Genomic DNA, 13,880 nt, shown 5'->3' on the forward strand with positions numbered 1-13,880 from the left:
TGCAACATGATTCTCCATCAGCAGGGATGACATTCTTATGCCACTTTTCAGAGAGAAGAACCTGAATCATGGTGAGCTTAAGCAACCAGATTGGAGCTTCTGAGATAATAAGCAATAAAACCAGAAATGAGAACCAAAACTTTTTGCGTAAGAAGACAATCTCCAAGATCCTTATTCAGCAACAGGGAACGCGCACAACCATCAGTGGGCTTTTCCAGGGTTGGGGAGGGACGTGAAGAGTTTTCAGCAGCCAGAGACAAGGCCTCTAACCGGGCACGGAGGTCCTCCCTCAGTGACGCTGAGAAGACACCTCCCAGAGTGCTGTGCGCTGCATCACTGAGCAGGCTGTAAGGTGGTGAGTGGCGCTGCTTCATCTTCCAGACTAGGTCCAGAAAGGCCCTGGAGAGTCTTAGTACACAAGCGCCCCAGATGCAAGACTTCCAGCACCCAGAGGCCACAACTAGACTGGTCCAAACGGGGCCAGTGCCCACATCACTCCCTAACTGTGTGCTACTCCCTAATTGTGCTTGTTATTTAATCCTATGGAGTAGTTCTCAGCCCCCTTCACTGACAAAGAAACCAAGGCTCAGAGAGGTTAGGGAACATATCCAGGGCAGGGTTGATGGTGCAAGATGGCACTTCCTCAAAGGGTGACAAGACATGGCAGGAAAACATGGTGGTGGTTGAGACATTCTTATTTCAGAGCCTGCTTCTGGCAGGAGTTCAGTCAGGGTTTTGAACCTCTGTTTATGTATTTAACTTTTAAATGATTTATTTCCAACAATCCTTCCCTAAGATGAGAGGGTACTTTACCCAGCCCTGTGTGCTATCGGTTTAGGGTGGTACCCCGTACATGGCAGGCGCTCAGTTAATGTGGGGTTGGGAGGTTCCTTCACCCGTTTTCCACTCTAGCTTGGGGCTCAAGCTGGAAGATCATGGCCTGCCTTTTGCAGAGTCTGACACCAGTAAAGTGCTAGGACTGGCAGAGCCCAGAGAGATCTTGAAGTCCAGGGGTTCACTACTGGGGTTCATGGGTACAATTCAGGGGGTGCCTAAAATCTGGATAAGAAACACATCTTTATCCTCGCTAATCTCACAGAAATTCAGGATTTCCTTTACTATGTATGTAGGCAGCAGACCACAGCAGTCCTAGCTGTGGATCTAGGACCTGGGACTTTGTGACCAACAGAAATCACAGGTGCTGCGTGGCACGTCAGTTATCACAGACATCTCAGAATATCATTTACATCCATTGCTACTTCAGAATTAGGATAGGTATTACACCCACAACTAGGTTTTGTCACTTAATGTGTTAATAAGTAAACATATATATTGCACTATCACAATTTATAAATCTTTTGATAGCTATTTCGATATAATTAGTTCCCTTTATAATCCAATGTATTTTATTTTACTAATTAAAAAACATGACTCTGAGAAGGGGTTTATATGTTTCACCAGACTACTACAGAGGTCCATGGTACAAAAACATGTTTAAGAACCCTGGTCTGGGCTTCCCTGGTGGCGCAGTGGTTGAGAATCCGCCTGCCGATGCAGGAGACACGGGTTCGTGCCCTGGTCCGGGAAGATCCCACGTGCCGCGGAGCGGCTGGGCCCGTGAGCCATGGCCGCTGAGCCTGTGCGTCCGGAGCCTGTGCTCCGCAACGGGAGAGGCCACAACAGTGAGAGGCCCGCATACCACAAAAAAAAAAAAAAAAAAAAAAAAGAACCCTGGTCATATAATTATTAGAGAAAGGCAAATCAAAGCCATAATGAAGTATCACCTCATACCGGTCAGAATGGCCATCATCAAAAAGTCTACAAATAATAAATGCTGGAGAGGGTGTGGAGGAAAGCGAACCTTCCTGCATTGTTGGTGGGAATGTAAATTGATACAGCCACTGTGGACACCAGATGGAGGTTCCTTAAAGACTAAAAATTGAGCTACTCTATGATCCAGCAATCCGATTTCTGGTCATATACTCAGAAAAGATGAAAACTCGAATCCAAAAAGATATGCACCCCAATGTTCAGAGCAGCACTATTTACAACAGTCAAGACATGGAAGCAATTCAAGTGCCCATCAACACACGGTTGGCTTAAGAATCTGTGGTGTATATACAATGGAATATTACTCAGTCATAGTGAACAATGAGATATTGCAATTTGCAGCAACATGGATGGACCTAGAGAATTTTATACTAAGTGAAGTAAGTCAGACAGAGAAAGACAAATATGTGATATCACTTACATGTGGAATCTAAAATGTAATACAAATGAATCTATGTACAAAACAGAAACAGACTCACAGACATAGAAAATAAACTTATGGTTACCAAAGGGGAAAAGGAGGGGAGAGGGATAAACTAGGAGTATGGGCTTAACAGATATAAACTACTATACATAAAATAGATAAGCAACAAGGATTTACTGTATAGCACAGGGAAGTATATCCAATACCTTGTAATAACCTATAATGGAAAATTTTAAAAATTATATATATATATATATATATATATATATATAATTCAGTTATATATATACACATATCTGAATCATGTCACTGTGTACCCAAAACTAATACAATATTGTAAATCACCTAAACTTGAATTAAAAAAAAAAAAAAGAAGAACCCTGGTTATAGACAAGGAAATAGGCCCAGAGAGGAGAAGTGATCCACCCAAGGTCACACAGCAGAGTTGGGACCAGGTTTCACCTTCCAACCCCACTAGCACAGGATGAGTTTACAATAAGGGGGACATGGGGGTGTGGGTATGTGTGTCATCATATGACACAGCTTAGTCATATGAGGACTCGTGACAGCTGTGGGAGGAAGGGTGAGGCTCAGCAGAGGCAGCGCAAGGGTAAAGGGAAGACTGCACCTTCTGCAGTCCTGGCTGCTCAGCCAGGGGGGCCCTCAAAGCAGCAGTAACAAGTATTTATTATTTGTTTTCCCGAAGTCTGCTCACATTGAACCAAGTAATAGATTAGATGATCCTTCGGTGGCCACACAAGAGGGTAGTAGGGTTTGATTTGTCTTTGCAGTTAAAACCCACATCATGTACATGCATTCTTTATACTTGTACTTGAGCAGCTTAGGGACAGACTATAATCCCTCAATATAATACCTCACAAGGGTGGGCGTGCTTGTCTGTAGACTAGGAAGCCCTCCACTTAGAGAATGGTCCTTTACCCCACTACCTGAGACTTGCTGAGGTCAGTAACTTGGAATCAGAAAGAAGGTGCTTCTCAAAGGACAGTGTACACACGTTTAGCGGGGACTAAGTCAGTGCACCCAGCATTTTGCAAACTGGATGCCTGGGACTCCTGGCACACAGCCACCATTCTCCTGGCCTTCCCCAAACCCCTGACTCATCTCCTCATGCTGAGCCCTCACTTGGCATTCCTTCTCTACACTTCACCACTACCACCAGTAATAACAATAACAATAATAGTTATTATTTTCATCATTATCACTATTATTATTATAGGGTAGCAATTGCTACAGCTCGAGGACTGCTAGCAGGCAGGAACTGTCTGTAAGGGAGGCTGCTGCATAAACAACCATTTAAAACACAATAAAATGTGATCAGTGTTGGGATGGGTGAGCACAAGTCTTCTGGGCACTTAGCTGAGTCCCAAAGAAGCAACATAGGCACCAAAGGAGTTTCAGGCACAGAGAACAGCACATGCAAAGGCACTGTGGCAAGAAATAGCATGGCCCATTCAGTCCTCATCAGGACTTCCCATCTGCCCAGTGCAGAATGCAACTGTGTCATGTCTCAGTTGGCTATAACAGTCTGGATGGGATTTGTTGGAAAGGTGGACTTTATCCTGGTCTCAGAGGAAAGGTGGCGAGAGTACTCTTGGAGGGGATTCCAGCCCAGAAGAGTGGTGCAGGGGTGCAGGGGACTTCCCACCTCCAGCTCTAGGAGAACGCCTGCCCCAGACCTGGAGAGACGCTGGGCTGGTGGGGATTAGAGTAAGCCATGTTCCTGTGTGCTGTCCACAGCCATGGAACACCCGCCCACCCCCACTCAGGGCGATCTGGAGAGATCCACGACCTATAAATTCAGGAACATCCGGAAGGGAATGTGCAAATTCAGTCTCTGCAGTGAGCTTCTCATTTCCACGTGGTTACAGAGAGTGGGGGCTAAGTGGCTTTGTGAACCTGTGTTAGCAACTAACTGATGCTCCAGATAAAGGAAACTGTCCATTCACGTGCATTTATCTGCATGCCTTTTAATGCCTCGCCTTTGAAGTTTTCACTACGGCACTGCTTACAAGACAGAATTTGATCCAGAAAAGCTCTTTGAGAAAAAGATCAACGTTACTATTTCCATGTGAATTCAGAAGGTTGGAGTCTTGGGGAAAAGCTTGGGATTCCCTCAGGGAATCTTGCTTCTTGGCCCTCAGGCAGAGAGAGTAAGGGGTGTCTCCTCCTGTTCGCCTCTGCTCAGGGCTTCCCTCTGCCAGAGCCCTGGGCCAGTGTCCAGTCCTGGTCTGTTTCCTCCTCTGTCCTCTCTCCAGGCTGGAAATTCACTGACGGCAGGGATCAAGGTTCATCCTTTCCAGGTTCCCTTGGCACAGACCGGGCCCCAAGAGATGCTCAGAAAATGCTGAATGAGTGACAAGAACGGCACACCCATGAAACTCAGATCCAACACTCAGTATGTCTGTCTGTGAAACTCAAATGTTCCCCTGTGTTGTCCACCATTGTGGTTAACCAGTTACCCAGGTCAACCACAAGTCTCATTACCCCAGATCCCACAGAGGGCAGCCCACCACTGGGGATGGGCCCAGTCTCTAAAGGGCTTGCTCGAACAGCCAGATGGGGAGCGCTTCCTCTGGACCAGGCATCCCGGAGGCCCCATCACATCAGTCTTCCCATCTGGACCTGCCATTGCCAGGCTCAGGTCACTCAGACAGTCAGGGTGTGGCAGAGCTGCGTCCCCTGAGATCCAGGGTTTCCGCATGTCTGGGCAAGCCGAGGCTGCCTTTGCCCTTGCCAAGTTCACTTCTAAGAGGACTTTGGGGGTTGTATCAAGGCAGATCCTCGTCAATTTTGCAGGTTAGCAGTGGGACAGACTTGGTTATAGTCGTAAAAAGCCTACCTCCCCTGACCCCATTCCTGCACCTCACACACCTCTTCTCCAGTAATATCACACCTGACCTTCACTGACAAGTTTATTCTCCTGTATCTGGAGGACTAGCCTTTCAGCTTTCCCAACAGTACATATATTACATTATTCCCTCGAAGCTAGGCTATCTGCACAAATAAGGCATAATAACAGAAGAAAGAAGGATAGCAACCGTTTATTGAACTCTTCCTATATGCCAAGAACCTTGCTGAGTTATTTATACACATGTTATTTAGCTCTCCTAACAGCCGTGAAGGAGTCTCATTATCCTCATTTTATGGATGAGGAAACCGAGGCTCAGAGAGATGAAGCAGTTTGTCAAAAGCCACAGAGCTGGTCGGGCAGGGCTAGGGCGTGGTGCCAGTTGCTCCTGAAATCTGCCTGTGATGATGTTATTCTTAACCCCGGCATTAAGTGAAACCATTACATCTTGAATAAGCTCCTTCTGCATTACTAAGAGTCTCTAATTTTTGTTGTTTAAAATGCATACTCTCTTTGGACATTTTGTTTTCTAAGTAAGCTAAACACTTCTGTTGCAATTTGGGAAATCATAGATTGAGGATCCACGGAAGCAGCAGAGATGGGAAGACAGGGGGCCAAGGAGCAGGCCCACCCAGCTGCCTCCATGCGAGTAGCTGAAAAGGGCCAGTTCCTTCACTGCAAAGACCTCAGTCTCTCACCTGAAAAATGGGGATAATCATATCCATCCCGCTATGCTCAGAGGAGGCCACCGGGAGGACTGGACATGACGGTTAGTGTGCAAGGGCTCGACACACAGGCCTGAGAAGGAGGCCGGGGTGAGGTCCTGTGGTCCCCTGGCACCCTCTCGTGTAGCTTTCACTGGTGCCCTGCTGATGACCACACGTACCTCCAGCAAGAGCAGGCCTATGTCCCAGTTCCTAGCACGTCACCGTGAGTCATCTATGCAGCATCGAACACACGTTTCTGGAGCCCCCATTGTGTCCCGGGCATGGTTCCAGGCCCTGGGGAGATGGCAGTGCCCAGTGGAGCTGCCGCCGGCCTCGTGGGGATGAAAGCCCACGCTCCTGGGACGCTCATCATGGCTGTTCCAGGTACCTGGAGCATCTCAGTCCAATTGATGCTCGCCCATGCAACTCTGAGGAAGGAGCCAGAATTACAGCTAAGGAAACCGAAGCACAAAAGGTTAGGTAAGTTGCCCCAAGTTGCACAGGTGGGAAGCAGCAAAGCTGAGTTTGAACTGTGCGGTCTGGCGCCAGAGCTCACAAGACATCATCACTCTCTGCTGCTGCGTATCTCTACCTGCTTTCCCTCTGTCTCCAACCCTTTCACCTTTTCCTCCACAGCTTCTCCTGCTCTCCTTTCTGGTAGCTCCCTCCCTGTGTCCCAGGCCCTCTCCCGTCCTGGAAGCACAGCAGCCTCCATCTAGCCTTCCTGCCTCTTCTAGCCTCTGCCCAGCTCCCACGTAGCCTCTATCACCTCCATTCCATCTTGCCTCCCACCCCAGCTGAGTCCCCAAGAGTCCAGGTATAGAGCCCTGGCCTCAAGGCCCAGCACGGTCTGCTCTAACATGCATTTCTGCGTTTCTCTTCCTGCTCTCCAATGCTCAGTTCACAAAAACTACCCTCCATGCCAGAGAGCCTAAACTTTTGGGGGAATCGCTGGCCTTTTTGAGAAAGTTATGGACCATCCTTCCCCAGGAAAATAAACATGTATGAACACTTCCTAAAGTTAGCACGCGTCTTCTGTACTGTCACGATGCCACTATGAAGACCCCGGCAATAGACACACAAATTTTTTTTTTTAAAGATTTTCTGTTTTTTTGATGTGGACCAATTTTTTTAAAGTCTTTCTTGAATTTGTTACAATATTGCTTCTGTTTTACGTTGTGGTTTTTTGGCAGCCGAGGCATGTGGGATCTTAGCTCCCCAGTCAGGGATCGAACCTGCGTCCCCTGTATTGGAAGGCGAAGTCTTGACCACTGGACCGCCAGGGAAGTCCCTAGACACACAAATCTTATTACTGTTCTTCAGTTCCTTAAACGTGTGTCTTTCCATCTCCCTCTCCACATTTTCTCCCACCCCAGATGCTTCCTCCGTTCCTCTCTTCCATCTAATGAAATCCTCATGACCCATCAAAACCCAGCTCCAATATCACTAGGTCAAACAAGAGTTCTCCCTTGACGTTTTCACCACCAGCTGCCCTCATGGGATTTCAGTGCTCCCTGCCTGGAATTTGGGACCACCCCTCATTTCTACCTACTCCAATGGACATCTTTAGGGCAAGGATGCTGGCTTAGCTGTCTCACAATCTTTCACCTCATGCAGCACCGAGCTCTGTAGATAGCAGGCATATAGTGTCCCTTTTTTGAAAAACCTGAAAACTGGAAGCAGCCATCCTTATTTTCAAATAGAAGATTCTAGGATGCTCATGAAATGGAAATGGATGTTTCATCATCTCTGTCCCACTAATAAGGCCCTGCAAAGGGTGGACTTCTGGAAAATTTCACCAGACGTAAGCCTAGGAAAATGATCTCTTGCCTTTGCCTTTTGTTAACAATATAAACATTTCATACCCACTCATTACTGCAGTTCTTGAATTCCTACTTAAATGTCTATTCCTTTAGTAATGGTAACCTAGTTTATGGGAATCTATGGCTTCAAAATAAGGTCAGATCCTGATAATTAGTTGTGATCCATATTTTGTATCATAATTAGCTTACAGCTGCAGTGAAAGTTGGGCCCTACATTTTTGGAAGGTGGAGTATTTTAAGAAAGCAAGTATTCTTCATGTGCTCTGATCTCTGCTTTGTTAAAAGGTTGTTAAAGTGAGAACTATAACATAGGAGAAAAATGCATATATTGGCTCTCAAGATGCAATTAAAAGAGAATGCAAATATGACTAATGAGACAATTAACTTTTCTAGAAATATTATGCAAGAAAATCAATTCCTGGGATGTAACATTTCTCTGCTAAAAAATTCAGTTTGATGGCATCAGTGACCAAAGGGATCTAGGAAGAAAAGACATTGCTACTGTCAGGGAAGGCTGAGGAGGGCATGAAAAGTACCCATTTCTTTCTAGCTTGATCTGCTCAGCTATGAAACAGATGCTGTTGCAAATGCTCCCATGTGGCTCCTGCATGTGTGCTGCTTTGAGCAATTCTTTTCAACATGGCACCGCTAGAATGGCATTAATTCAGAAGTCAGGAACACTTGGTTCAAATCTCAGCACCACACCGGTTACAGCTAAGTGGCCTTGGATGGCCCACGTCACTGCTCTGGGCTTTGATTTCCTCCCCTGTGAAATGGAGATTGTGATACCTGTCTCACGGACAGGTGAGGATTCCATGAGCCAATGCATGTAAAGCACTTGGTATGGAGATGAGCAGGCTGATATGTCCTGGAGAAATTGCTATCGAAGCTGCTGAGTGGGGAGGGCACAGAAACCCCCTGTTCCAGGAAGAGGCTCTGGCATGAGGTAGGGATTCTAGCAAGGATGATTCAAGAGTCAGGATACTGGGTCCCACCCTGCCCTTCAAGTTCAAGCCAAGTGATCTTGGGCATTGTTGTCATTCTTTCACCATCCATAAAACAACAGCATTTCCCTAAGTGATTTCCAAGGCACTGTTCTAGGAACCCAGCACTGTCCAATGCTACAAAATAGTTCACACTTTTTTCCAAATAGTTTCTTACTAAGTAGCCTCAATTTCTCCAAATATGACCTATTCCACGCTTATTTGGGTTTCGGCCCACAGTTTGGTGACCAGAATTACACTGCAGTTAAACAGTCCAATCTGTAGCCCTTAAGGGCCTCTGAGTTCTGCAAACTCTCTCTCTCTCTCTCAGTCCTCATTCAGGAGCTGCACCCTATCGTTCCAACCATGTCTGTGGGCATTGATCCAACCCACGTGTTCCGTGAGCCAGGCTGAGGATACAGAACATGGTCCTGTCCTCAGGAAGACTGGAGTCCAGTGGGGATGACAGACCAGAGAATGACAAGGCCAACCGGGTGGGTCATGGTCTACAACAGAGAGTGCACAGGGGCCCCGCAGGCAGAGGCGGGGTTGGCAGGGTTAGGAGAGGCTTCCTGGAGGAGGTGATGCTCAAGCTGAGCCTTGGTCGTCCAGCCAGACATTCATCCAACAAGCAGTCCACAACTATTGATTGAGCACCTACTGTGTATGAGGCATTTGGCTCGATGCTGAGGCTATAACACTGAATGTAACCATGTCATTTCCTACCTCAAGAACCCACAATACTGGGCATATATCCAGAGAAAGCTCTAATTCCAAAAGGTACTTGCACCTCAATGTTCATAGAAGCACATTAGCACAAGAACCAACACATAGAAGCAACGTAAATGTCCATCAACAAGCAAATGGATAAAGAAAAGAAGATGTGGTAATGGAGTACTACTCAGTCAGAAAAAAGAATGAAATACGCCACTTGCAGCAACATGGATGGGCCTAGAGATTATCATACTCCTGCAGTAAGTCAGAAAGAGAAAGACAAATACCATGTGACATCGCCTACACGTGGAATCTAAAATATGACACAAATGAACTTATTTATGAAACAGAAACAGACTCACAGACATAGAAAACAAATTTATTGTTATCAAAGGAGAAAGGGGGTGGAGGAAAGATAAATTAGGATTGGGGGATTAGCAGATACAAACTACTATATATAAAATAAACAATAAAGCCCTACTGTCTAGCACAGGGAACTGTATTCAATATCCTGTAATAAACCATAATGGAAAAGATTATGAAAAAGAACATGAATATATATGTGTAACCAAATCACTCTGCTGTACACCAGAAGCTCACGCAACATTGTAAATCAACTATCCTTCAATAAAAGGAAAAAATGTTTCAATAAATAAAAATTGCAAAAATAAAAATAAAGGATCCACGATGGCTCACTCTAGCCACTTGTTGCAGTGCTCATTCTATACCCTCCTGCCTTACTGACAGGCCCTCCCCACTGTGGCCTGACACCCAACCCCAGCAAGCCAGCATCTTATTTCCCAGAACGCCCCTCCATCCTAGACTCCCTCCCCGCATCCAAATTCAGCCCAAAGCCATCGGCACTCTCCAGTTCGGCCTCCTCCCATGCACATCTGCTCCTGAGGGCATCGGCATGAGAGGCACCCCAGCTATTTCACTTCCGCGTATCTCACAGCCCCAACTCAACTCCTTTGAGCGGGGGCCCTTGTTTCCTTCTTCTTTTCTACTTTATCGTGCCAAGGACAGCTCTAGACACCGGGCAGACCGGGAGACTGATTCACAGGGTGCTGAAATGAGATGTTTCCTCCTACTCGTTACCACCTTCCTAAGATTAGCACTAAACCAGGACATGTTTTGTTTTCTTGTCTGAGGTGTCAGAAGGAAAAAGGCATCATTTACTGAATATCTACTACGTGCTGGGTACTGCGCTGGATGCTTTCGTTTCACCCCTTTTTAACCCCCTCCACGAGCCTGCAGGCAAGCATTTTTATTTCCTTATCGCATACACGGGAACCAAGGTTTAAGGAGGTAGGCTAGGGACTTTCCTAGTGGTCCAGTGGTTGACTCGACGCTGCCAGCGCAGGGGGCTCGGGTTTGATCACCGCTCGGGGAACTAAGGTCCCACATGCCACGCGGCTCAGCCAAAAGATTGTAGGTTAACTTGTCCAGGGTCTCACCACTAGTAAGGGGCAAAACTGAGGTTTAAACACAGCTAGGCGATTCTGAAATCTAAGCTCTTCTTCCTCCACCAAGCTTTGTCTCTGGAACACATGCCCTTTTCTACTTCCAAAGACCTGCTTAAATGCTGCAATCTGGAAAGATACACAGAACTTGTTTGCCGTACGATTATGGTGGCTTGAAATCAGGTGAACATCCAGGGCCTGCTCAAGGGAGAGGAAAGCCCATCCGAGCCAGGGTTTAAGCAAACAAGATAAGAAGAGTAAGAAAATGGTTTCTGGACACTGCCATCCATCTCTGGGAGGCCTTAGATAGGAGGCAGCAGGTGATGAAGTGGAATGAAATTCTGAGAGAAAAAAAAAAAAAAAAAGATGAAAATGGAGGTTTACACATCACTGAGCTGCCTTCCTATCTAGAGGGAAAACCCAACATTAATAAAACAGAAAACCTTCAACAAAATCAAGCCAATTTTTCTGTCAAGTTCAGAAACAACAGTCCATAAACCTACAGGCGTTTCCCAGGTGTGTTCCAGAAATAGCCAGGTTTCTGAGAAGTTGGGTGGAAACGAAATTCAGGCGGAGCTTAGCCCCTGATAATCGTGCGAGGGAAAGCTGCCTTGGTGGCTGCAGGATGGAAGAGAAGGAGTGTCCCTCGTGACATCAGCTTTAAGTTTTCCTCCTAAGCGCCCTCCTCCCTAGTCAGGGCTGTCCTTGATCGGGAGTCAACAGTAGTCGACACACACTTAATACACGGCAGAGTGCTCAGTGAATCAACCTCTGCTAATAAATTTGTCCATGAAGAACACACACACACACACACACACACACACACACACACACACAGAGTGCAGGGTCTCCTACAGACAGACCCACTCGCACCCTACTTACTAGTCTACTAGTCAAGAGGGTGTGCTTTTGTCTCCTTCTCTGGTACCAGGTAGGGGCCTCTGGCAGAGACAGGGGCATGTGGGTGTCAGTGGTGTGAGAGGAGGTTACGGCAGAGTCTGTGGGGTCAGACAGATCTAGTTTTTTTTTTTTTTTTTTTTGCGGTACGCGGGCCTCTCGCTGTTGCGGCCTCTCCAGTTGCGGAGCGCAGGCTCCGGACGCGCAGGCTCAGCGGCCATGGCTCACGGGCCCAGCCGCTCCGCGGCATGTGGGATCCTCCCGGACCGGGGCACGAACCCATGTCCCCTGCATCGGCAGGCGGATTCTCAACCACTGCGCCACCAGGGAAGCCCCAGATCTAGTTTTGAAAGTCATTCGCACCACTTACTGGCTACACAGCCTTGGATTTGTGCATCTTACTTTCCTTACCCGACCGCTGGGGTGTAATCCCTTATCTCTTGTTTTGCCTGATGTCTCAGTATCTGTCAAGGAGGGAAAAGCATGCCTATTTCTTGGCTTAAAGTAAGAACTTAAAAGGATAGTGTAAAGCTCTTGGCATAGGGAGGGCACTTAATATATGCCTGGCCTCCTTACTTGGCTCACCCTCCCTGAATCTGGCCCGTTCTTTTTTTTATATATAATTTTTATTGGAGTAGAATTGATTTACAATGTTGTGTCAGTTTCTGCCGTACAGCAAAGTGAATCAGTTATACATATACATGTATCCACTCTTTTTTAGAGTCTTTTCCCATATAGGCCATTACAGAGCATTGAGTAGAGTTCCCTGTGCTACACAGTAGGTCCTTACTAGTTACCTATTTTATATATAGCAGTGTGTATATGTCAGTCCCAATCTCCCAGTTCTTCCCTCCCTGCACCCCCCCTTACCCCCGGGTAACCGTAAGTGTATTTTCTACATAAAGGCCCAGCTCACCCTCACTTCCTCCAGGAAGCATTCCCTGACTATACGGGTCCCCAAGGAACTCTCCCTCCCATGAGCTCTGTGGCACTGTTGGTCACCACCAGTCCCCTGTGGTCACTCACCACCTTGTCCTGTGTGCTGGGAACCCCCAGCCAGACTGAGCTGCCTGAGAACCAACTGTGGTCACCCACTGGGGTCAGGCCCAAGCCTCCTTCCAAGCAGACAGTTAGTAAATCTGTGTCTACAGACAAGGCATTCAATCACCCAAGAGGGGTTGCCAGTGACAGAGAGGTTCCTCACGTGCATTAACCCTGACTCTGCCCAAGCACTTGACAGTAATCATCTCACTCTATCCTGCCACAGCCCTCTGAGACAAGGATTATTGAGTCCATTTCACAGATGAAGAAGCTGAGGCTCACAGAGGTGAGCTAACTGCTTCCCCAAAGCCGTGGGGCTCAGAGGGGCAGGAATGGAGGCAGACAGACCGTGAGGGAGGAAGGGAAGAGGAGAGATGGGTGATGGAGAGTGGGGCCGACAGAGACAGAGGGCCAGCCAGGAGGGACTCCTCCCCGTGGAGCCGCTGTTGTGAGCAGCTCTGAGCTGGCCTCACACCCGCCCCATCCCTTAAGGCCTTTCCCACCACTCGGGAGGCGGCCGGTGCTCTCGGCACTGGCCACACACTTCTGTTTATCATGCCCAGTGAAAGCTAGTGAGAGAGTCACCGTGGCCCTGACCTCTGTCCCCGGCCAGCTGACCAGCCAGCTTATCTTCTGTACAAACCAGTAACTCCGGAGAACCAGAATTGGAACTAGATTGCTTTCCTCGAAGAAAGTTTACGGTGTATACAAATTCAGCTACATCATCGTGTGTGCCAACGGTGGCCGAGGAGCCCAGGTCACTGACACACATCCATCACCAGGGTGCGGAGTCAGGGGCATGAAACTGTCTCCCACCCAGAGCCCAGAGGACGGCAGAGGCACAGCGAGGGCACAGCGGGGCTGCCGACTGGGAGGGCTGGGCTCGTGGGCAGGTCCCATCCTCCCTGCACCCAGGAGGGACAGGGAGCTCACATGGATGCTCTGGGAGCCCACATGGATGCTCTGGGAGCCCTGACTGCCAGCTCCACCCATAGGAAGGGTCTGTGCTCACTCCTGCAGACCCATGGTTGGCTATGTTTTCCTGATGGCAGCTATGTCTGTCCTTACCACACAGCCTAGGGAAGGGAGAAACGACGTGCTGTGCTCACACCCAGGGCATGCTATTTAC

General features: G+C 47.7%; 2 protein-coding genes across 2 annotated transcripts in view; one reads left to right on the forward strand and one right to left on the reverse strand.

Annotated features, from left to right (window-relative positions):
* Positions 1–13,880, reverse strand: part of CLSTN2 (calsyntenin 2) — a 597,917-nt gene that overhangs the window by 473,362 nt on the left and 110,675 nt on the right. The window lies entirely within an intron of this gene.
* The window catches only part of LOC136794300 (condensin complex subunit 3-like), a 37,497-nt gene continuing 29,728 nt past the window's right edge, over positions 6,112–13,880 (forward strand). Inside the window, 2 exon segments of the mRNA XM_067035322.1 lie at positions 6,112–6,214; positions 8,968–9,036. Of these exon segments, the coding sequence (XP_066891423.1) occupies positions 6,112–6,214; positions 8,968–9,036 (172 nt within the window).

Source organism: Kogia breviceps, chromosome 5 (genome assembly GCF_026419965.1).
Source record: "Kogia breviceps isolate mKogBre1 chromosome 5, mKogBre1 haplotype 1, whole genome shotgun sequence".
Lineage (NCBI taxonomy): Eukaryota > Metazoa > Chordata > Mammalia > Artiodactyla > Physeteridae > Kogia > Kogia breviceps.